Source organism: Hemitrygon akajei, chromosome 5, assembly GCF_048418815.1.
Source record: "Hemitrygon akajei chromosome 5, sHemAka1.3, whole genome shotgun sequence".
Classification (NCBI taxonomy): domain Eukaryota; kingdom Metazoa; phylum Chordata; class Chondrichthyes; order Myliobatiformes; family Dasyatidae; genus Hemitrygon; species Hemitrygon akajei.
Window position 1 is genome coordinate 40,309,825 of NC_133128.1, and position 24,340 is coordinate 40,334,164.

At 38.8% G+C, this 24,340-nt stretch overlaps 1 protein-coding gene across 2 annotated transcripts; it reads left to right on the plus strand.

Annotated features, from left to right (window-relative positions):
- The first annotated feature begins 191 nt into the window (after positions 1 to 191).
- Positions 192 to 23,889, plus strand: LOC140727665 (T-cell receptor-associated transmembrane adapter 1-like). Of its 2 annotated transcripts, none has more exons than XM_073045304.1 (6): positions 192 to 359; positions 1,051 to 1,164; positions 3,718 to 3,763; positions 19,901 to 19,962; positions 20,674 to 20,735; positions 21,565 to 23,889. In XM_073045304.1, exons 1-6 carry the CDS (start codon positions 314 to 316, stop codon positions 21,862 to 21,864), a joined length of 630 nt encoding a protein of 209 aa, XP_072901405.1. In that variant the 5' UTR covers positions 192 to 313; the 3' UTR covers positions 21,865 to 23,889. The 2 variants fall into 2 exon arrangements, with proteins under 2 accessions (XP_072901405.1, XP_072901404.1); XM_073045303.1 differs by lacking the exon at positions 192 to 359 and adding an exon at positions 367 to 484.
- Positions 23,890 to 24,340: the final 451 nt, after the last annotated feature.

The window sequence follows — 24,340 nt, forward strand, 5'->3', positions numbered from 1 at the left end:
GGGAACTCTTGCCATACTTTATGGAACTAGCTGGAGAAAACACCTCGCCTTGTTCACCGCGAGCCTGGCTGCTACAAGATAGTTCAATCGTTTACCCAAATAGGCTAACTGATGCCTCCCAGCAGGTATCGCGAATGACTGTTTACCCATCATTTCCACGCCCGTGTCTTTCCACGAATGCTGTTCGAGCTATGAAGTACACAACACGTTAGAAATTTGGTGCAACCTTTTAGCTCAATGCTAAGTGCGAGAAACGTCAGCGATTTCCTGTTGCTCAGCGTGTCCCTGGAGTGGGAGAGGATCGGAGAGGCGGATGGCTGAGGCTGCGTTCGCAGTACGGAACCGCGCACGCACAATGGGTATGTGGAAAAGCTCGACTCGTTCATAGAAACTATTAAAAGCGGTTCTTGAAATATGGTTACCTCACAGAATATAAAGCCGTCCAGACTTCGTCTAATTGCGTGGAAAGATCGCGGCGTTGTCGGTACTGTATTCTGTAACTCATGAAGGAACGGAGTGGAGCGCCACTTTTAAAAAGCATCCTTCGTGACAGGGAGTGAGCTAATGACTTTGTCAAAGTATTTAGCCAAAATTGCATAAACATCGGGACCATCGTCTTTGCCTTGAGCTCGTATACTTGAGGTTATGATCCCCTCATGAAAAGTTAGACCGCTTTTTGTGAAGAGAGCCCTTCATCCCGCTCGTATCCCGCGCTTCTGAGCGGTAACTTGTTAAATATCGTAGAGGAAAATTGTATTGGTGTATACATAACACAAGAGGTGAAGACAGGGTGACCGATAGTGCAGGCAGTGCGTTTGGTATGTATTGTGTGTTCAAAATGAAGAGGTACATTTCTCACTTACTGGTGTTCTGAGTTAATAGTATTTTGCCGAACTGCACGGTACCAAGAGCGGCTGGGTCTGAAAGAACTGCAATTAATCACAGAAGACACTGTGCTGAAAACGCTTGGATGGTAGTTCATGTGGTGTAGGTGTACGGTGTTACTTGACCGTAAATCTATATTAACAACGACTTACTCTATTTGTACAGATGGACCCGCCGGCTGCCACATTGGAGTTTGGGGACTTTTGGCTGTTACTGCCCTGGCTCTAGTAGCTTCTCTTATAATGAACATTTTCTACTGCATGTCAGCGAATCGAAAAGGTGAGGATCTTTTCCAATGTCTAGCTTTAACTTTTCATTTGTACCAAGCTCCTTCGTGTACTCCTTCTTAGAAATTCTTCGGATTTCTAAGAAGTGATTTGTTGCATTAGACCTGTTACTCCGAGTAAGGTCTTCCAGAGACAGTAGTGGGCATTAATTATTATAGCAAAGATTAGTGGGAAAGTAGAGGGTAGAAGGTATAGAGGACTATGATCCAGGTGCAGGCCCTGGGAGTAGGCAGTTAAATGGTTCTGCACAGACTAGATGGGTCGAGGGGCCTGGTTTATTTATTTATAAGGATAGAATACAGAGTAGGCCCTTCCAAGCCCTTTGAGCTGTGCTGCCTAGCAACTCTCTGATTTACTCCTGGCCTAATCCTGGGACAATTTACAGTGGCCAATTAACCTACCAACCGGACTGTGGGAGGAAACCAGAGCACCCGGAGGAAACACACACGGTCTCTGGGAGAACATACAGACAGCAGCGGGAATCGCCTGTACTGCATGGTATTGTGCTAACCACTACGCTACCATGCTGTATTTTCCCATGACTCTGTAGATGGGTGGAAGGGCCGAGAGTGTTGAGGAAGCTGGGCATCTGCAGGAGGACGTAGACAGACTGGGGGAATGGGCAAAGAAGAGGCAGGTGGAATATAATGCAGGGATGTGCAAGGTCACACACTTTGGCGTGGACTATTTTGAATGGCCTAGTTCTGCTCTTATGTCTGATAGACACTCAATAAGTCGTGCCATTCCTGCAGCAATTTTCTAGTCAGTGAATCCTTTAAGACATGTGTTCTGTCAAACAGGACCTTGTATCATGAAAGTACTGATCTTCGTGCGTGAACTCAGTGCAGCTGAAGAAGGAAACCAATGGAGTAGCAATCACAAAAGACAAATCCTGAAACAGAGATGTGTCAAAAAAGGGGGAATAAAACCAGGACAGAAACAATTACAGGCTGATTGCTTTTTAAAGCTTCTTTTCACTTCCTGGGTTTGCTGATTGAATGGACATTTATAGGAGACGGACTTGACATCCATTATATAGAGTGAAACTGATTCTGGAACATTCTGTACAGGTCTGATCTCTTTGTTCATGGTAGGCTAGACAGGGACAGTACAGTGAAAATTTACAAGATATTTCTGGGGTGGTAGGTTTGTTGTACCATAAAGACTGAATAGGCCAGGTATCTTATTTAGGGGACAGAAAATGAGAGGTGAATTTATTGAAATGCATAAGATCTTGTGAGGGTTGAGAGAATAGATGCAGGTTGATATATCCCTTGGCTGGCTATACTGGAAATTGGAATATTGATCTCAAAAGAAATCTGGATGATATCTTCATACAGATTCCAGTGAACTTTGGAAACAGAGGAAGCTAGTTTGCTGAGCAGATTCAAGAGTTTGACAGATATGTTAGATTTTGAGGAAAGGAATGGATATGGAAATATTGGAAGAAAATAGTACTGAGGTAAAAGATAAGCTATGATCTTATGAAATGGAAGAGCTTGCACGAGGATACTGAATGGTCTGTTCCTACTTCTGTGTCTAAAACATTTAAAATGTAAACAAGGCCTATTTATCACTTACTTTGAGATGTTGCAGATATTTAAAATTTGACTATCTTACATCCAGTGACTATCATATTAACTATTCCTTTAACAAATTTAAATTGGGTGTTGGGATAACAATATTGAAGGTCAAAATTGATAGTTAGCTTTCAAGTTCTGAGAGAAGTGCATTTGATATTATATTTTTTCCCAAACGTGCTGAAGCAGAAAGTAATGATTAGAGAAATTAAAGCATTGAGTTAAGTGTTAAATGAGTGGTAGATAATGCAGACCTCGCTGCTCTTCCCTCCAATACATTGTCTTGAAATCATCACTGTAATGTTAGTTTTATGAGTAGCCATTTTGCCAGAGTTTAGTTAAACTCACAATTATATAGGCAAAAGTACTTCTGCAAAGGTAGTCAGAAATATTGAGTCCTAGCCCCATGTAATATGCAGACTGAATAGTTTACATGTTAAGTGTGGAATGTGGAAACCAGCCTTAACTTTGGTGACTTGAATTTCAACTTCTGGAAGAAATAAGTAATATTCTTTTCTGTTGGTTGCTCCTTCACATTCAGAACTGATAGACTTCAAGTGTTAAAAGAGCAACTGGAAGACAACAGTTCAGGAAGAGATAATACTTTGCAGATAACTACCTGCATGCAGGATATCACAACACTCCCGATCAGCTGCAATACACATACTTTGAAATATAATTCGATATATTTCTGTTGTGTAAGAAAAATAAACTCCAAGTACATAGGACTCCATCCTCTTAAGCAAACATTTGAAAAAGAGAAATAGCAGTCTAAGCTAAAAAGAAAATCTGAGTTTTGAAGGCAATTTGCTTCAATGTTGCTTGAAATTAAATCAAACAGGACGTGCTTTGTTAAATGGTTACAACTGTCAGCAATCGTTCAGATAAGTTATAGCAGTTTGTTTGGTCTTTTAATGATATAGTAGTTTAACATAAGAATAACTACTCCATTCTCTTGCTTACAGCACCCAGCTTAATATATCGAAATGTCAATGTCAATCAATTGCAGAGGTATGGCCTCGGAGTTTTTTTTAAACATTTAGATATATTTATGAAATTATTGAATAAATGAATTTTCCTTTGCTCTGATATTGCTTAACTAAAATTACATTTATATATTTTTATCAAAGTTTGTCAAGCAAATTGTCCTCACCTTGTTTTATCTGAAATTCAGACAACTTAGATATATATACATAGATAGGCAGATAAATAGATTGATAGAAGTGGCTGCTATTTCTGAATATTTGCATGTTACTCTAAATTTTGAAATATCTTCAAACTTACATGATTTAATAATTTTACTTTATTTAATGTATGTTAGGATATTATAATTTATTGCAGATGTGTTCAGATATGGCAATAGAGAAGCTGAAGTTTTTGAGTGAAGGTACTGCTTTTATAATGAATTATTAGACACAGTTAGCTATCTTCAAACAAACAAACCAAAGATTATAAATCTGGTAGGGCCCAGAACAATCTGTATTCTATTAAAAATGCTATTGCTTTCTTCAAAACAACATATTGATGTGCAAACTATATCTGAAGTAATCTAAGTCTTGTCAAGTGTTTCTGAGTAATAATTTGAAGTAATTTATGGTGACAAATTTACTTTTTATTAATACTAGTTTTCTTGACCATATTTGAATGTAGAATTAATTTGCCCAAAAATCCCCTGCTCAGACTGGTATTGGTATTGAGTGCAACAAAAGGATTACTCGTAGCCATAATCTTTGCAGAAAAACTGTAATCTAAGTAATACAAGATGTCACAAACATGAAAAAATCTGCAGATGCTGTAAATCCAAAATAACACGCACAAAATGTTGGAGGAACTGAGCAGGCCAGGGAGAATCTATGGAAAAGAGTAAACAGTTGATTTTTGGTCTGGGACTCTTCATCAGGACTCATGAAGGGTTTCAGCCTGAAACATCAACTGTGTACTTTTTTTCATAGATGCTGACTGGTCTGCTGAGTTCCTCCAGCATTTTATGTGCTTTATGCAAGATGTTTTCTGTACAAGATTACTGGCAGCTTCTAGTCTGACTATATCAAATGTGTTAAGAAAAGAAGATTACATGGAAAGGAGGAATAATTTTCCCAGAGGTTTTTTTTCTTTAGATTAGGAAATTTAAATTAAGAGCCAAATCTTGAAGGGACAGGGTAGAATAGAGAAGCAACAGGTGGTGGCAAATCTAAACTCCATTTTGGATCAATTATGTGGGAATGGAAATGAGGACAAAAAGAAGTGGTCAAGTGTATTTTGGCAGGAATATTTAGAAGGCAATGTGATGTGTTCACTTAAGAATTTGAAGACGCTTTTAAGTGGACAATATAGTACTAAGACGGCTGTTACTTAAAAGTCTAAGTTTCAGAAATGGGAAGCGCACTAACAGGCTATTTAATGTTGGCTATCTTCTTCAACGAAAGATGGGAAATCTTCTGAGGTGAATCTAGCCTGAAGCATAGAATCCCTGGGTACTGATGTTAGACTTTCAGTCCCATTACTCTTATAGTCGTAGAATGATACAGCATGGAAACACTTCAGCCCAACTCATCCATGGCAACCAGGAGGTTTACGTGAGCTAGTCCCATTTGCCTGCATTTGGCCTGTATCCTTTAAACCTTTTTTTGTCCATGTGCCTGTCAAATGCCTTTTAAACATTGTAATTGTCCACGCTTCCTCCAGTATCTCGTTCCTTATACCACCACCCATTGTGTGAAAAACCTGCCCTCAGTATGCTTTAAAATCTTTCCACTTTGATCTGAAATACACGTTTTCTAGTTTTAGACTCTCCTTCCCTAGGTAAAAGAGAGTGACCATCCTTCTTATCTACTCTCTTCACTTTGTTCTTTTATACGGCCACAGCTCAACCTCCAATGCTCCGAGGAAAAGAAGTCCCAGCCTCCTTATAACTCTTGCCCTCTAATCCCAGCAACATCCTTTTCTGCATCCCTTTCAGTTTAAAGACATTCTAGTGCTCCACGGGGTGGGGGGTTTAAACTAGACTAGCAAGGGGAAGCAAACCAGAGTTCTAGAATGGATAGTGGAGAGTTGTGGAGACAAAATCAGGACCTCAGGCAGAATCAGGAATCAAAAGGTTGAGCATAGTGCAGCTAATGTCCTGAGCTGCATATCTCAACGCAAGAAGTCGCGTAGGAAAGGTGGATGAGCTTTGGACGTGGATCAACACCTGGAATCCTGATATTGTAGCCATTAGTACGGCTTGGTTGCAGAAGGGGCATGTTCAATGTTCCAGGGTTCTGTTGTTTTAGATGCAACAGAGCAAGAGGGGTTAAAGGAGGAGGGGTGATGTTACTAGTCAGGGAAAATGTCACAGCAGTGCTCTGTCAGGACAGACTAGAGACCTTGACTAGTGAGGCGTTATGGTGGAACTGAGGAATAAAAAAGTATGGTGATGTTCTTGGGGCTAAATTACAGATCACCCAACAGTCCGCTGGATTTTAGAGGAACTAATTTGTAGAGAGATTGCAGACGGTTGCAAGAAATACTGGTTGTTATAGTAGGTGATTTTAACTTTCCACATATTGACAGGTACTCCCATACTGTAATAAGGACTAGATGGGATAGAATTGTCAAATGTGTTCAGGAAAGTTTCCTTCATCAGTACGTAGAAGTCCCAATGAGAGAGTGTGCGATATTTAATCTGCTGTTAGAGAATGAGACAGGGCAGGTGACAGAAGTTTGTGTAGGGGAACACTTTGCACCTAGTGATCACAATGCTGTTTGTTTCAAAGTAAATTTGCAAGAAGATAGGTCTGGTCCATGGGTTAAGATTCTAAAGTGGAGAAAGGCCTATTTTGATGGTATCAGAGAGGGCCTGGCAAGTGTGGATTGAGACAGGTTATTTTCTGGCAAAGATGTACTTGATAAGTGGGAGACCTTCAAAAGTGAAATTTTGAGAGTACTAAGTTTGTGTGTGCCTGTCAGAATAAAAGGTAAAGTTAACAGGTGTAGGGTACCTTGTTTTTCAAGAGATATTGATGCCCTGGTTAAGAGAAAAAAGGAGGTACATAGCAGATATAGTCAGGTAGGAACAAACGAGGTGCTTATTGAGTATAAGAAATGCAAGAGAACACTTCAGTAATAATTTAGGAAGGCTAAAAGAAGGCAAGAGATTTCCCTAGCAGACCAAGTGGAGGAGAACCCTAAGGGATTCTACAGATTTGTTAAGAGCAAAAGGATTTTGAGGGACAAAATTAGACCTCTGACAGATCAGAATGGTAATCTACGCATGGAGCCAAAGCAGACGGGGAGATTTTTAATGGATTTTTTCATCTATATTTACTCAGGAGACGGCTAGATTCTACAGAAGTGAGGCAAAGCAGCATTGACTTAGTGGACCCTATACAGATTACAGAGCAGGAGGTGTTCACTGTCTTGAGGCAAATCAGGGTGGATAAATCCTCAGGGCCTGACAAGGTGTTCCCTCCGACCGTGTGGGAGGCAAGTACGGAAATTGCAGGGGCCCCAGCAGAGATATTTAAATCATCCATAGTGACAGGTGAGGTGCCGGAGGATTGGAGGACAGCCAATGTTGTTCCGCTGTTTAAGAAATGTTCCAAAAATAAACCAGGCAATTACAGGCCATTGAACCTGACATCAATAGTGGGAAAGTTATTGGAAGGTGTTCTAATGGACTGGTTGTATGAGTATTGGATAGACTTGGACTGATTAGGGATAGTTAGCATGGCTTTCTGGATGGCAGGTTATGTCTAACCAATGTTATAGAGTTTTCTGAGGAAGTTACTAGGAAAGTTGATGAAGGCAAGGCAGTGGATGTTGTCTACATGGACTTTAGCAAGGCATTTGAAAAAGTCCAGCATGGGAGGTTGGTCAGGTAGGTTCAGTCACTTGGCATTCAAGATGAGATAGTAAATTCGATTAGACATTGGCTTTGTGGGAGAAGCCAGAGAGTGGTAGTAGGCTTATGACTAGTGGAGTGCTGCAGGGATCGGTGCTGGGTCCATTGTCAATGTTCTGGATGATAATGTGGTTAACTGGATCAGCAAATTTGCAGATGACACCAAGATTGGGGGTGTAGTTGACAGCAAGGCAGACTATCAGAACTTACTGTGCGATCTGGACCGGCTGGAAAACTGGGCTGAGAAATGGCAGGTGGAATTTAAAGAAGACAAGTACAAGGTTTTGCAATTCAGTATGACCAACCAGGGTAGATCTTACGCGGTGAACGATAGGGCACTGAGGAGTGTGGTGGAACAAAGGGATCTGAGAATACAGGTCCATAATTCAATGAAGATGGTGTCACAGATAAATAAGGTTGAAAAGAAAGCTTTTGGCATATTGGCCTTCATAAATCAAAGCATTGAGTACAGGAGATGGGATGTTTTGTTGATGGTGTTTAAGATGTCGGTGAGGCTTAATTTGGAGCTTTGTGTGCAGTTTTTGTCACCTACCCACAGAAAAGATGTAAATAAGTTTGAAAGAGTACAGAGAAAATTTACAAAGATGTTGCTGGGACTGGAGAATCTGAGTTATAAGGAAAGATTGAATAGCTTAGGAGTTTATTCCTTGGCACGTAGAAGATTGATTGGTGACTTGATAGAGGTCTACAAATTAGGAATGGAATAATTAGGGTTAATGCAAGCAGGCTCTTTGAACTGAGGTTGGATAGTAGTACAACTAGAGGTTAAGGAGTGCATGAGGGGTAACTTCCTCACACAGAGGGTCGTGAGAGTGTGGTATAAGCTGCCAGCATAGCTGGTGCATGCAAGCTCAATTTCAATGTTGTGAGATGTGAGTAAGCCGTTTGAATAGTTCGGCAGATACTGGATGGGCAGAAGGGCCTGTTTCTGTGCTGTTCTTTTCAATGGCTCTATGACTCTAGACTTTCCTTTGGCTGGGCGATCAGAACTAGGCAGAATACTAGTCTCACCAACAACTTGTACAGTTGCAACATGACATGCCAACTCCTGTACTCAGTGTCCTAACCGATGAAGACAAGTTGCCAGACACTTTCTTCACACACTGTGTACCTATGTTGTCACTTTCAGGGAACAATGTATCTGTACCCTGAGAACTCTTTATTCTACAACACTGTCTGGAACCTTCCCATATATTCTATGTACGTACTACCATGTACTGCTTCATATTTTTATTGCAGTGATGCTCACAGTCTGTACCTGCTGAGGAATGACTGCTCTAAAACCAATATATTATTATTCAATAAAGTTAATATTTAAGTGTCCTCTGATGCACACTCAGGCTTAGGGCGACTGAATTCTCCTCTTAATTTATTTGATTAAGTGTATGTGATACAGAGATGAGTACACAAGAGATAATTGTTTCTAGTAATTAATTAATTTTCTAATCTTGCCTGGCCAGTTGTTTAATTCTGGTTCTCTTACACTATGTTGTTGAGTGTCTTCGAGTCATCGTTGACTCATGGTGACCCTATGGACAGTGTAGTTGTCCACTGGGTTTTTGTGGCAAGGTATGGAAGTAGATTGCCAGGCCATTCTTCTGCCCAGATATTGCTGCTACCCAGGCTGGGACCTGGCAGGATTTGAACTCAAGACCATCTGTCTCAAAGTCTAGTGCTGATGTGAACTACACCACTGACTCTTACATTATAAGAGTACCAAAATCATTATTATCTGTAATAAGATGATCTATTTTCGTTTTTTTGACCTTTATAAAATTGTAATACTATGACAAGATAATATCCTCTTTAAAAAATAAGGAACTTATAGAAATCAATTTCACCTAGACTCTGTGGCAGTTTTGTATGCAAAGCCATTACAGGTAAAATATTGAGTTTTTCTTAGATATAATCAATATTAATATTGGTGCATAATATCTTTGATAATACAGCATGGTATTAGGCCAGAACAAATGGAGATATAATAAACCAGTAGAGGAAAAATAATTTTTCTCACTTGTCTTAAAAAAAATGACATTATGTGTTGTAACTTGGATTTTTAATGCTAGATTTACAATATTAAATTGTGATGAGATATGTTGATTATTAGCTTCCAAATTTGGGAGTATTCTGAGTTGCTAAATGTTGGCTTACCATTTAGTGTGTCTTTAGTGAAAAGTAATGATTAAATCTGAATGAAAATGTAGTTATATGAAATAAGTAAATGTATGTGGCCATGAAGATTCTGATCAGTCATTTCAAACGGTTTCCATTGTCAATAAACCAAATGCTAACCTCTCACACACACCCCAGGGTGTGGCACCACAATAATGTTTTGGTTGCCTACATAGTAAATGAAAATGAGAAAAAAAAGAACATATGCAAGGCTTGGATGTAACTGAAAGCCTCAAAATAACATAATTTTCTATATTTTCCTGGGGCTTTTATTCCCAAATTTCTTGTGAGATGTTCTACTGTGATAGTGCAGATTTTGACCATTTTTCTTATCAGGAAAGAACCCAGAACTAGGAGCAGACAATGAACACGTTACAAGTAGCAAGTTGAAAATAAGGTGGCATCTTTTTACACTAATGTCCCCATTTTCAACAACATGATCAAAATATATTTGAGAATTGACTCTGTTCCACTTTCATATTTGAAGAACAATTATTTAGAAATTCACAGGTAGAAATTTTAAAAAATACTCTAACAATAGAAGCAAAATGTGAGCACAGTGTAAACTTTGTTATATAAACACATTATCTCATGTAAGAATTATTTCCAATTTTCCAATACTTGAAAATTTGTTCTTTCATATTTTCCAATTATTGTGTAGGCAACCACTTTAGTACCATCATGTAAATGCCCCTTATAACATGTGCAAACTATATCAATTTTCCAACTGATAATATTTTATATCATTGATTGGCAAAGTAGTTTTGCGTAACATGTTCTAGATTTTAAAGTTCATATAATCATAGTTGAGATAATAATATGTACCGTACATAAATAAATTATAGTCCTACTGACTGCAGCATTTATCTTTATTATATTATGTTGCCAAGAATATGCTCTCAAACTAAAAAAGGGAAAAGGTAGTTGTATTACTAAGCATATGATATATGAATAAACTCTTTTCGGGCTTCCAACTGGGCACAGTTCTCCATTTTAACCGATGTTTCGATGACAAACTCTGCCATCTTCATCAGGGATGATGTCTGGGCTTATCTAGTCCGGTGGTATTTATACCACCTGTCGTCCATTCCTCCTGATTGGTTACTCCTCATCCAATCAGGTTTCCGCTGTCCCACCTTGTTTACAATTAAACTCCAGTTATTACTTAGAGGGAGACCTTCGTCTTTGTTAAAATTCTTTTCCTCTATTTTTATTTATGTCAGGTAAATCCATCTCCAAGATTACTCTAAATCAGGAGACAGATAAAGAAAAAATGACAATGAAGTGAAATGGACTAATCCTCTCCGCAAAAAAAGCAACTGTTTCAAAGATGCAGTTCCAAATTAAATGGTCGAATGATCCACTAATATCCGTGGTCCAACACTGCATTGCTTTATAGAAAATTGTTTATTTGGATCAAAAGCTCTAAAAGATAAATAATAGTGAAGCATAAATACATTTCATAAAGAAATCCAAGTGAATTGCATGCCAATGACACCAGTGGACAAGCGATAAATTTATACAAACAGTATGTGAAGGAACTGTTTGGACTTTGCTCTGCTTTATACTTCAAGTGTCCATGCTAATCAGCACAATTTTTGTTTACTATTTATTTCTTAATTGTATCACCAATTAAAATTTCAGAAGTTAAATATATAAAAAATATTACTCCGTTTATTTGATTTGGTTAACTGTAGTTAAGAAGCAAACTTAAATAGTTTGCCAAATTTTGCCATTGTAGCTCAAATGCAATAAAATAAATAACCAGTGCATATAATGGAAAAGGAAAGCAAAGTTGAGCCATATCCAGAAATGGAAGGTTTTACAGTATTTCATGTAATTAAATTATTCTGTCCATATTCAGGGTCTAATGATTTTGGTGTAGAGTGATCAAGTCACACAACACAGAAATGGCCCTTTGGCCCAGCGTGCAGAGCATCGAGTCCTATCTATACTAATCCTATTTATCTGTACTTGGTCTGTAGCCTATTCTGCCATGAATTTCTAGTGTCATTCTACAGTGGTCTTTTGTAGAGAATGCAGTATCAATACATTTTTGTGTGTGTGTGTGTGTGCCATACTCTGCCAGAGCCTCGGCGACCACTCTTTTTTTCTCAAGTGGTTGTCTTGGAGGAAAGATTCTGCCAGTGGTCCCCCATGTCCTGCTCACAGCGCAGTGTTTTTTTTTTTTATGAGGCCGAGTTGCGAGCTCGACACTCAACCCGGATGGAAAGCGTGCCTGGGAGTGGCCTGACTGGGTTCGAACTCAGGAACCTTCACTCCGGAGTCCGGCGCTGATGTCACTGTGCCACCAGCCGGCTAATATCAATAAATAAGATTGGTAAAAACTGGTTGATGGAACTAAGTAGATTAATAGCTCAGCGCAGACTAGATGGGCCAAAAGGGCCTGTTTCTGTGTTGTGGTATTCTATGATTCCATGACTCTATATTAATGGATGGAGTATGGAGAATTAATACAGAATTATTCTGAAAATAATAATAAATACTTCAATGATCCCAAGAAAGAAATTTTCATTACAGCAGCAACATTTAAAAACACACTTAGCAGTGTGCAGACTTAACTAATGATAAAGTACAGAATAATAATATACAGAATAATAATTTAACAATGTGCAATAATAATGTACAAAGTAATAAAACAGACTATTGTATTATTATGTGTGCTCTCCTGTCACACAGAGATGAACTGTTGTATATGCTTATTGCATTTGAAAGGAAACATGTTGTCACAGTGGAGCTGAATAAGTCAGTTCCAATAGGTGCTCTGCTGCTTATTCAATAGGTCACGGAGCGGACGTGCCAGATTGCACATAATAGATAACACTTTGTTTAGTGACCTCCTCTCCACCACTAATTCAAAAGAGTCCGGATTGTAGCCAAGGAGGATCCAGCCTTTTTGACGAGTATTGCCATTATAACTAAAACGTCGTTAATCTTAGTGAAATTAGCACTAACTGATGTAGAGGCCCATTTGTTGCTGGTTTTTATGCCAGAATTATGATGTCAAATCAAGTCAGGTCAAGTTTATTGTCATTTAACCAGCTACAAATATATAATGTATATAGAAACAAGACAACGTTTTTCCAAACCAGGGTGGAAAGCACATGATAACTTATGAAGGTAACCATAAAATCTACAGATGAATCACCCATAAATAACAAACTAAATTAAATATTGTAAGATACGGAACAGATTAATCAGTGACATTTCAAATACGATGCAGCACGGAGCTCGGAAGCCTAATGGCCTGAGGGAAGAAACTGTTTCCGTTCCCGACCATTTCAATTTTTGTGCATCATACTCTCCTGCTTGATGGAAGTGGAAGAGAATGGGTCGGATCCTGAATAATACTAAGGACCTTATACATGCAGTGCTGCTGATAAATGTCCCCGATGGATGTTAGGGAGACCCCAATAATCCTTTCAGCTGTTCTCACAGTCCTTTGTGGAGACTTCTGGTCCAATGCCTGACTGCTCCCATACCAGATGGAGATGCAACTTGTCAGGATGCTGTCAATGGTGCTCCTGTAAAACTCAGTTATGGTGGGGTGGAGGGGGAGCTTGCTTGCCTCAGTCTTCTTAGGAATGGAGACACTGCTGTGCCATCTTGTTCAGGAAGGTGAACAAGATTAGCAAGGCCTGCAGTTTTGCTCAGCTTTTTCCAAACCTGTATTTGGAAAGTTTTCAAACATCCCAAGGTACTTTATGAAAATGAGAAGACAAAATTTAACACCAGGCTAAAGGAAGGTTCAGTGAAATCAGTAGTCAAAAGCAAGTTCAAAGTGGTAAATGCAACTAGTACCTTAAAGGAGAGAGATTCAGGAAAGGAGTTCCAATGTTTTAACTGTAGGTGACATGAGTCATGGTTGTGATGAAGAAGTACAGGATACACAAGGGGCTGGATAGGATAAACAGATTGTTGTAGAATTGTAGGAGTTATGGAAATAGGGAGATATAAGACTAAGGAAGGAGAAAAGCACAAGATGTGACATTGGAAGCCTGTATTGCTCAAGAATATAGGATTGATCGTGGGTGAGATACGGTACAAGTGAGGATTTAGGATCTCACCAATAAGATTTTAATCAGTGACCTTCAATTCAATAGTATTGCCGTTGCTATGTTCCCAACTGCTAACGTTCTATGGGTCAATATTGGATCTATGAGTCTGCCAGTGTGCTCACCTCCAGATACCTCAAAGTTGTTAGACCATCTCACAAGGTAAAGGACAGGAATATGATCCACTTGCCAGGGATTAGTGCAGCTTAAACAACTCCCAGGAACCCATCCAGGACAAAGTAGCTCACTTGATTGGCACCCATTAAGAATCCTAAACATTTTCTCTCTTCAACTACAGCACATACTATTTACAGTTACTTTGATAGGCTACTGCTTTGGCACCTCCCTCAACCTTAAACTCTATAGCCCAGAAGGACATGGGCAGTAAATATATGGAAACTTCACTACTTGACTGGTCCAAGATGGTGTCGGTGAACCGCGGCTACGTTTTGAGGATTGCTTACAAAACTTTTATATCAGGGGTTCCCAACTTTATTTATGCCATGGACCAATACCATTAAGTAAGGGGTCTATAGATGCCAGGTTGTAAACCTCTGTTCAAAATATACATCTACTGAATTACTCCCACTTGCAATCTTCAGCCTGTAATTTCCCATTAAGCAATGCACTTTTGAATTGTCTTAATGAACTAGTGATGTCACGATCTTCGGAACGACTCAGCGGACTTAACTCTCAATCATACAGGTATGGCATCATTAAGCAGACAAAGGTGGATTGCCATGCCAGAAAGAGAGGAAGGAGAGGAGGACACTAAGTTAGACTGAAATGCTGTGGAACGAAATACCCGCTACCCAGCATCTTGTTAGCAAATGTACATTTGCTGGAGAACAAGATAGAGAACCTAAGGGCGAGATTGCTGTATCAGAGGGAAATGAGGAATTGCTGTGTTCTGTGTTTCATGGAGACATGGCTCACTCTGGAATTGTTGGATATATCGGTAAGACCCAATGACTCTTGATACACTAGATGGACTGGACTACTGATTTGGGGAAGGCAAAAGGTAGGGGTACGTTTCTTGATAAACTCTTTGTGGTGCTTAGAAGCAGAGGTCTTGTTCCCCTGACTGGAAACATCTAACAATTAAGTGCGAATGGTTCTACTTAACAAAAGAGTCCTCCTCCATAATCCTAACTGCAGTTTACATACTGCCATAGGGTGTTGTTAAACAGGCAGTCAAGATATTGTGTGCTAACCTTGGCAAATAAGAAACCTCATCTTTCAGAGCTTTGTTGGGGGCTTCACTCAGGCTTGTTTGCAGAAATAAGTGCCCAATTATCATAGAAACATAGAACACATAGGAAACCTACAGCACAATACAAGCCCTTCGGCCCACAAAGTTGTGCCGAACATGTCCCTACTTTAGAAATCACTAGGCTTACCCATAGCCCTCTATTTTTCTAAGCTCCATGTACCTATCTAAAAGACTCTTAAAAGACCCTTTTGTATCCGCCTCCACCACCGTTGCCGGCAGCCCATTCCACACACTCACCAATCTCTGAGTAAAAAAACTTACCCCTGACATCTCCTCTGCACCTACTCCCCAGCACCTTAAACCTGTGTCCTCTTGTGGCAACCATTTCAAGGCCTGGCAAAAAGCCTCTGACTATCTACACGATCAATGCCTCTCATTATCTTGTACACCTCTATCAGGTCTCTTCTCATCCTCTGTCGTTCCAAAGTGAAAAGGCCGAGTTCACTCAACCTATTCTCATAAGGCATGCTCCCCAATCCAGGCAACATCCTTGTAAATCTCCTCTGCACCTTTCTATGGTTTCCACGTCCTTCCTGTAGTGAGGCAACAAGAACTGAACACAGTACTCCAAGTGGGGTCTGACCAGGGTCCTATATAGCTGCAACATTACCTCTCGGCTCCTAAATTCAATTCCACAATTGATGAAGGTCAATATGCCTTCTTAACCACAGAGTCAACCTGCACAGCTGCTTTGAGCGTCCTATGGACTTGGACCCCAAGATCCCTCTGATCCTCCACACTGCCAAGAGTCTTACCATTAATGCTATATTCTGCCATCATATTTGACCTACCAAAATGAACTACTTCACACTTCTCTGGATTGAATTCCATCTGCCACTTCTCAGCCCAGTTTTGCATCCTATCAATGTCCCATTGTAACCTCTGACAACCCTCCACCCAACCTTTGTGTCATCAGCAAATTTACTAATCCAACCCTTCACTTCCTCATCCAGGTCATTTATAAAAATCACAGGGTCCCAGAACAGGTCCCTGAGGCACACCACTGGTCACTGACCTCCGTGCAGAATATGACACGTCTACAACCACACTTTGCCTTCTATGGGCAAGCCAGTTCTGGATCCACAAAGCAATGTCCCCTAGGATCCCATGCCTCCTTACTTTCTCAATAAGCCTTGCATGGGGTACCTTATCAAATGCCTTGCTAAAATCCATATACACTACATCTACAGCTCTACCTTCATCAATGTGTTTAGTCACATCCTCAAAAAATTCAATCAGGCTCGTAAGGCACGACCTGCCTTTGACAAAGCCATGCTGACTATTCCTAATCACATTATGCCCCACCAAATGTTCATAAATCCTGCTTCTCAGGATCTTCACCATCAACTTACCAACCAATACTCACTGGCGTATAGTTTCCTGGGCTATCCTTACTCATTTTCTTGAAAAAGGGAACAACATCCGCAATCCTCCAGTCCTCTGGAACCTCTCCCATCCTCATTGATGATGCAAAGATCATCACCAGAGGCTCAGCAATCTCCTCCCTCGCTCCCCACAGTAGCCCGGGGGACATCCCGTCTGGTCCCGGTGACTTATCCAACTTGATGCTTTCCAAAAGCTCCAGTACATCCTATTTCTTAATATCTACATTCTAAGGCTTTTCAGTCCACTGCAAGCCATCCCTACAATTGCCTAGATCCTTTTCCTTAGTGAATATTGAAGCAAAGTATTCATTAAGTACCTCCGCTATTTCCTCTGGTTCCATGCACAATTTTTCCACTGTCACACTTGATTGGTCCTATTCTCTCATGTCTTATCCTCTTGCTCTTCACGTACTTGTAGAATGCCTTGGGGTTTTCCTTAATCCTGTCTGCCAAGGCCTTCTAAGGCAACATAGGTGACAACAAATCAAATACTATCATCCCCTGAAAACTAATCAATACACTTCAAGACCTTAGCCTCAATACTTTCTTGTGCAATTGGGTCCTCAATCGCCTCACTTGCAGACTCCAGCCCGTTAGGATTGGCAACATCTTCTCTACAATCTCCATCAGCAGAGACACACCACAAGGCTGAGTATTTAGACCCCTGCTCTATGCCCTTTGTATTTAAGACTGTGAGGCTAAGCACAGCTCCAATGCCATATTTAAGTCTGTTGATGATGCCTCTATCATTTGCTGATTCAAACATGATGACAATTGACTGAAGTCTAAGGCTGAGTAGCCAAACATCTGGCTGAGTGGTGCCACAACAACAACCTCTCACCCAAAGTCAGAAAGACCAAGTATTGACTGCAGGAGGAGGAACTGGAGGTTCATGAACCAGTCCTCATCAGGGAGTCAAGAGGTGGAGAGGGTCAGCAAATTTAAATTTCTCAGCGGTATCATTTCAGAGGACCTGTCCTGAGCCCAGCATGTAAGAGCAATTATGAAGAAAGCATAGCAGCTCCTTTATTTCCTGTTTGCAAAGTTTGCATCTAAAACTTCGACAAACTTCTACAGATGTGTGGCGGAGATTATACTGAGTGGTTGCATTGTGGCCAGGTATGGAAATACCAAAGTCCTTAAACAGAAAAACCTACCAAAAGTAGTGGATGTTACCCAGACCATCATAGCTAAAACCCTCCCCACTATTGAGCATATCTACATGGAGTGCTGTCACAGGAAAGTAGCCTTCGAGAACCCCCACCATACGGGCTATGCTCTCTTCTCACAGTTTCCATCAGGAAGGAGGTACAGGAGCTTCAGGACCCACACCATTAAGTTCAGGAACAATTATTACCCCTCAACCATCAGGCTCTTGAAACAGAGGGGTTATTTATTGATACTTTTTCTTTTTAACATTGGTGTTAGTCTGTCCTGTTGGGGGCAGTATTTCATTGATTCTATTGTGTTTCTTGGATTTTCTGTGTATGCCCGCAGGAAAATGATTCTCTGGGTGATATATATGGAATCTCATATGGTGAAATATATGTATTTTGATAATATATTTATTTTGACCTTTGACCTTGCAATTTCCTCTCCAAGCTTTGCATCATCCGGCTATGGACGTACTGTATATCATCAACTTTTCATCATTATTGGGTCTAAATCCCAGAGCTTCCTACTCAATAGTACTGGGTATATCTTAAGCAGTCCCAGAAGGCAGCTCACCACCATCTTTGCAAGGGAAATTTGGCATCCCAGAAAGGATGAAGTAAAAAAAAAGTTTTGATCAGCTCATGTTTATGAAATGGGAAAAATAGATCATATAGCAAAAATAGTAATAAATTAATCATTGAAGTTGCAAAAACAAAAGTGACAATTTTAGCTGAGGCAAGGGCTGCATGAGGGAGATGGCGAAGGGTAGTGGTGTTGAATGTATGGGTTTGAAGTTCAACTCAAATCAGGTAGAACTCCAAGTTCAGGTTCTGCTTGATACAATGTCCAGGATTGCTAAGAACTAGATCAGAGCATTCCCACTCAGCAGGGCAATGGACAATTGTTCGATCAGGTAAGTTCAACAGTATATAATAACAGAAAATACTATAAACATTCAGCAGGTCAAGTAGCATCTGTGGAAAGAGAAGCAGCATTAACATTTCAGTTTGAAGATCTCTTGCCAAAACTGGGAAGGAGAGAATACAAGTTAGCACGGAGTTGCAGAGTAGATGTACAGTACTTATATGCATGCCTGTGCAAGCAGCCAGAACAGAGGGAATACCTCTGACGGAGTGAGGCAGGGAGTTACTCTGGGGACAAGCTATGAGACAGGGAGAGAGAACATGGTTCTCTGTTTGTCAAAGCTATCAATTTAAGTGTTGAATTTACAGCCCATGGTATATTAGCAGGACACATCACACAGCCCAACATTTTGTAACTTTTATATTCCTGGACTGTGTTCTCACCCTCTGCCTTCATTTCCATCTTTTATAAATAAAGGTCCATGTTTTTCTTTTGTAACTGTCCCATTAATCTACCAGGATTGTTGAGGAGGGGTGACGATGCGGAGAAGAAAATTTGTACAGTTGGATGGTAGTGGAGAAAGTACTGAGTTCATCATTCAAGATTGACTCAGGAGAGGCGATTATTAAATCCAAAAGAGCAACACTTGCTATTGCTAGCAATTATTCAGATCAGGTGACAAATGGCTATGTTTCAATAATGTTCAGCCTCCATTCCTTGAACTTACTGGTTAAAAGATGGACTGTTTTTCTGAGAAGAATAGTAATTTGTTAAGGAGCAACTGTGTGAATACACAGTTTAACCTAGCGCAATGAAATAAATTTGATCAATAGTAACGCATCTTTTCTGTCTTGATTGTTGAGGGGAATTTGAAATCTTTTCAGCCTTGAGAAGGTAGAGTCAATATTTAAAAATAATAAATTACACTTAAAATTTAAAGTACCAAAACAAACTCAGAAAAATAATCAAAACCTTTTAAACAGAATAACAGGCAAAACTAATAACCTTGATAGCTTCATGAAGGAGCTAACCCAGATTCTTGCCAACAAATAGATTTCAGCATCGATCACAATGCACAGAAGGATTACTTTCAATCAATGGGTGAGCTGGAGCTCAGATATTCTTCCTGTCTTAAATCCATATCATTTTAGGTACCAACTGGTCTAATGTGTGGCTAATGAATATACTGAGTATACATACTGTAGATTTAAATCCAAAGTAATTAAAATCATCAAGTAATGGGACAGTCAGGCAAGCAGTTTTTGTATCTCTCGGGGATTTGCTGATCTAATTCTTTAATTGTTTTGTTTTGGTGTACAGTCCAATGGTCCAGGAAGTGGATGACTATCCAATATACGGCAATCTCACTCAGGATAATGCAAGTATGCTTCCTCTTCCAAGTAGATTTGACCACTCAAACATAAGTTAATTAAAGCCTGGGCATTTTCTTGAGAGATATAATTGTACATATCATGTATTCATGTCTTTTTTTTTGCACTTTAAACAGGTTTGCACCTTGGCATAAGTGTTCATAAAGAGTTAATCAAATAAAATATAAGGAGGAAACTTCATGGGTGTGGCATTACAAAACTTAAATTTTAAGTCAAAATGTTATTTGAAATATTCTTAGCTTCCTGTATTTACAATTTGACTGCACAATTCTTGCAATTATGCTTTTTAATTTTAATTTATGTGCTGAAGTGATTTGCTCAGGTAGTGTTACATTAATTTATATTTACCTCCTAACTGGGATTTTATTATTAATGGAAAATATTATGTGGTCTGGAAGTTTGGCTCATAATGGCATCTATATTCCTCAAGAAGGAAAGCAGTGAGGTGCAGGAACTGTATGGGATGTTTCATTGGTGACAATAGTAAATGTGAAAAAAAATGCAGGATCTCCAGGACTAATCTGCTCCAGTAAATTCTCCAATGGTAGAATTCTGTGCAATTAAATCCGTCTCTATTAAGTAATAGAAGCATTGCAATAGATTACAAATTGTGAAGATTTTCAATGAAAAAAACTGGGTTTTTGTCTGAAGAAAATAATCACCATTTGCAAAATTATATATATTTTTTGCTTTATTTACAAGTTGAAAGCGAGTTCTGTTATGAAGCCATGACACCAGCAAATAGATCTGAAGATGAAACAAAGGTATTTCTGCCAAGAAGATTGCTTGTTATTTATCTTAATTCACTACTCAGTTGGTACTATTAAAAATCATTCACTATTCAGATTCCCATTTCATTCTACATCACTTCTTTTACAAATGTGCACTTTTTGCCACATTCAGAACTGTTGTATTGATTTCAGTGTTACCTACAAATGGACATGGCTGCCGTAGTACATAATAGAAAGAACAAGTGTATGGCTTCTTAATTTATAGCAACAATTTGCTGCAAGGCCCCCAAAAACCATTATAATACAGGCAAAACCTCAGGACAAACCAGTCTGAAGTGGCAGTAGACTGTTTTTCAAATCACTAAATATACAGTGCCTATAAAAAGTATTCGCCCACCAGCCGGTTATATATTGGCTATATACAGTATCTATAATATCGTAACTTGGATGGACAGCAGTTGAAGCAGAGAAATTAATGCATTTTAAGAGAAAAGAAACCAAAATCATTGAGCAAAACATATCAGATATGATATTGTGACAATTTGTGAAAAGCAGACAGACTAAATTGGCAATGATCTTTAAGCCTTTATTCCTTAAATAAATGTATTCATATATTTTAAAACTAGTCAGCCTTATAATCGTTTAACCTTCAAGTTTTGATTCTGCTATATTTTCACTAGATTTTTCCAGTATATCGTCACTTATATATTTGAATTATCTAGAATAGCTACGAAACAGAAACTTCAGAACTACTTATCCACTGACCTTAAGAAAACAGTGAAAGCTTATCCATCGGAAGTGTGCTATCTCAATTCCTTAAACTAGGTTTTGAATTTTAAATAATCTCCATGTCTGTTAACAGGTGGCGATTGAAAATCAGATGTGTTATGCATCTCTAGATCTCACAGATGAACAGAAAAAACGACGCCGGAAGATGGAACAAAAGACGAACAATGAAAAATCAGATACAGATGGAAATTTACCTACTCTGACCTCACAGCCAAGCTTATATCTGAACAGTGACCAGATTAATTTTAATGAAGGCAGAAAAGAAGAAGATATTCACAATGACTCCACCATCTTTTATGGCAAGATAAATACATCTCATAGTAAATTGACTATTAACACAGCAAGAGCATTTGATAGTGCAAGTGACTTTTAAATTGTGCTGATGTCATTATTGGTTAAACATCATTCAGGAAAATGTACAAATTGGCAAGCTTATTGTACAAAGTCTTTACTTTGAAAGTTGTCTTTGCCTTCAGTAGAAATATGGGTAAACAGCTAGCTTCTGTTGTAATTCTTATCATATATTCAGCTTATTCATATTGGGACCTCCATTTTGTATTGTGCAGAGTGGGATCCTCAGTGAAGTATAAAGACAAAATGAAAAAGATGTTGGAAATGTAAAATAACGTAAAATAAAACGTAAAATGAAAACAGAAAATGTTAGAATTACTCAGCTGTTCAGACAGCAGAGAAGAAAAACAGAAAGTTTCAGCTTCTCAATTCATATAAATAATGCGTTTCTCCATAATTTACTAAATTCATAAAATGCAGTTTTCAATTCAAATAGATTAATAACCCATCAGAGTTTAAGTTAATTCCTACAGCTTTTCTCACCTACACGACAGAACTTCCCCTCTGCCCATGCTCATTTAAATGGCAAATTCCAAATAGGTAGTTGGAAGATTAAACGAGGCATGCAGTTAATTGTTTGAATGTTGAATATCAAAATGGTTCTACAGTTTTAGTTTTCTATTAAGAGATATTTTTATATTGCATTGCCAAATATGTTGAATACATGTCTAATTTAAGTTATAAATTGATCATTTACAATACTTCATTACTCCTTACATTTAAAATCAACCCTTCTGCTACATGCCAAAACACATCCTTACAATACTGCTGATACAGGTCACAGAAACTATGGGGCACACCGATAAATATTAATTTTAATTTGTATTTAAGCTTAAGACTAGGTAGACAGGTGGAGATACATGTAAGATCCAGATACATATTCTTGGGACAAACAAAATGCCCATTTTTGTTCTTATCTATAGTCAATCCAAGTTAAGCATTTAAAAGGGAAGCATCAGAAGCAGCAATGTTTTAATCACCCTCTTTCAAAATGTTTCAAGATTCAATTACACCTATTACCAATGTACGTACGTACAAATTATACAACCTTGAGATTTGCTTGCTCACAGGTAACCACAAAGAAACTGAAATAACCCAATTAAAGAAAAAAAATGAAAATAACAATAAAAGACCAACACTTGACGTGCAAGAGAAAGACGTAGACAATTAAAGCAAACAACAGTATTCCGAACTAAAAAGGAGCCCTCGGATCTGAACCCTGGAGCAGCCTGGAGCAGGCCCAAAGCCTTGCTTATCAGTTCATCATATTAGCAGGCATGGAGCACAGCAGCCAGGGCAGTCTTCATAGCCTCAGCGCTAAAATGGTGTTGGCTTTAGAAAGGACACAGCACTTTCTTCCCCTCTCATCCTGTAAATTCCCTGACTTTCATGTGAAAATGCTGATAATAGGCTAGTATTGTTTAAAATTAGCCGAAATATAACAAGAAATCTAAAGGAAATATTTGAACCTAATTTTTGAAGAAAAAACCTCAACCGTTACTTCACTGCTGAAGCAACAAACAGATCAGTGGGCTATTAGCATAACCTGGAGACAATGAATGATGTCAATTATTGTGCATTTATATATTTTTTTGTATTTAACTTAAGAAAAATCACTTTATCATTTAATAATTACATGCAGAAGCTGATTCTAAAGATTGTTACCTGTAATCTGTGGCATAATTAACAAAGTGCAAAATCAATCTACTCTTTGCAGATTTGCTTACACAATGGTAATACAAATAACTACATTCTTGTATATATTGTTGTTATGGTTAAGATTTTAACATGGCAATATTTAATATTAATTTAAATAGCATTAGATCTTGACATTGTTTGCTGGGCTACAAAATATTTGAAATAATGTGAAATTTTCAATGATCTACTAGAAATTATCTGTATAATAAATCATTACAAAATAGATAAAAATGCCAAAAAATTATTTTCTGTTGTAAAATTTAACATGTTTTAAATTACACCATAAGATGTAGAGCAGAATTAGGCCACTCGGCCCATCTAGTCTGCTCTGTCATTCTATCATGGTTGATTTATTAACCCTCTCAACCCCATTTTCCTGCCTTCTCCCCATAACTTTTGACACCCTTGCTAATCAAGAACTATCAACCTCCATTTTGAATATACTCAATGACTTGGCCTCCACAGCCATATTTGGCAATAAATTCTATAAATTCATCACACTCTGGTCCCAAACCAATTCCCCCTCCCCCACCAGCTATTGAAACATCTTCTCAATGTCCACTCTAGGCTTTTCAACATTCAATGTGTTAATCATTAAACCTTTCATACCTGCAATCATTTTCATGAACCTCCTCTGAATCCTATTTAATGCCAGCATGTGCTTTCTTTTTTTTTTAAAGATAATGGGCCTGATTCTGCTCACAGATCATTGAGGGATTAGTGGTGAAAAGGGTGAGCAGTTTCAAGTACCTGGGTGCCAACATCTCAGAGAATCCATGTAGGGCCCACCATATTGGTGC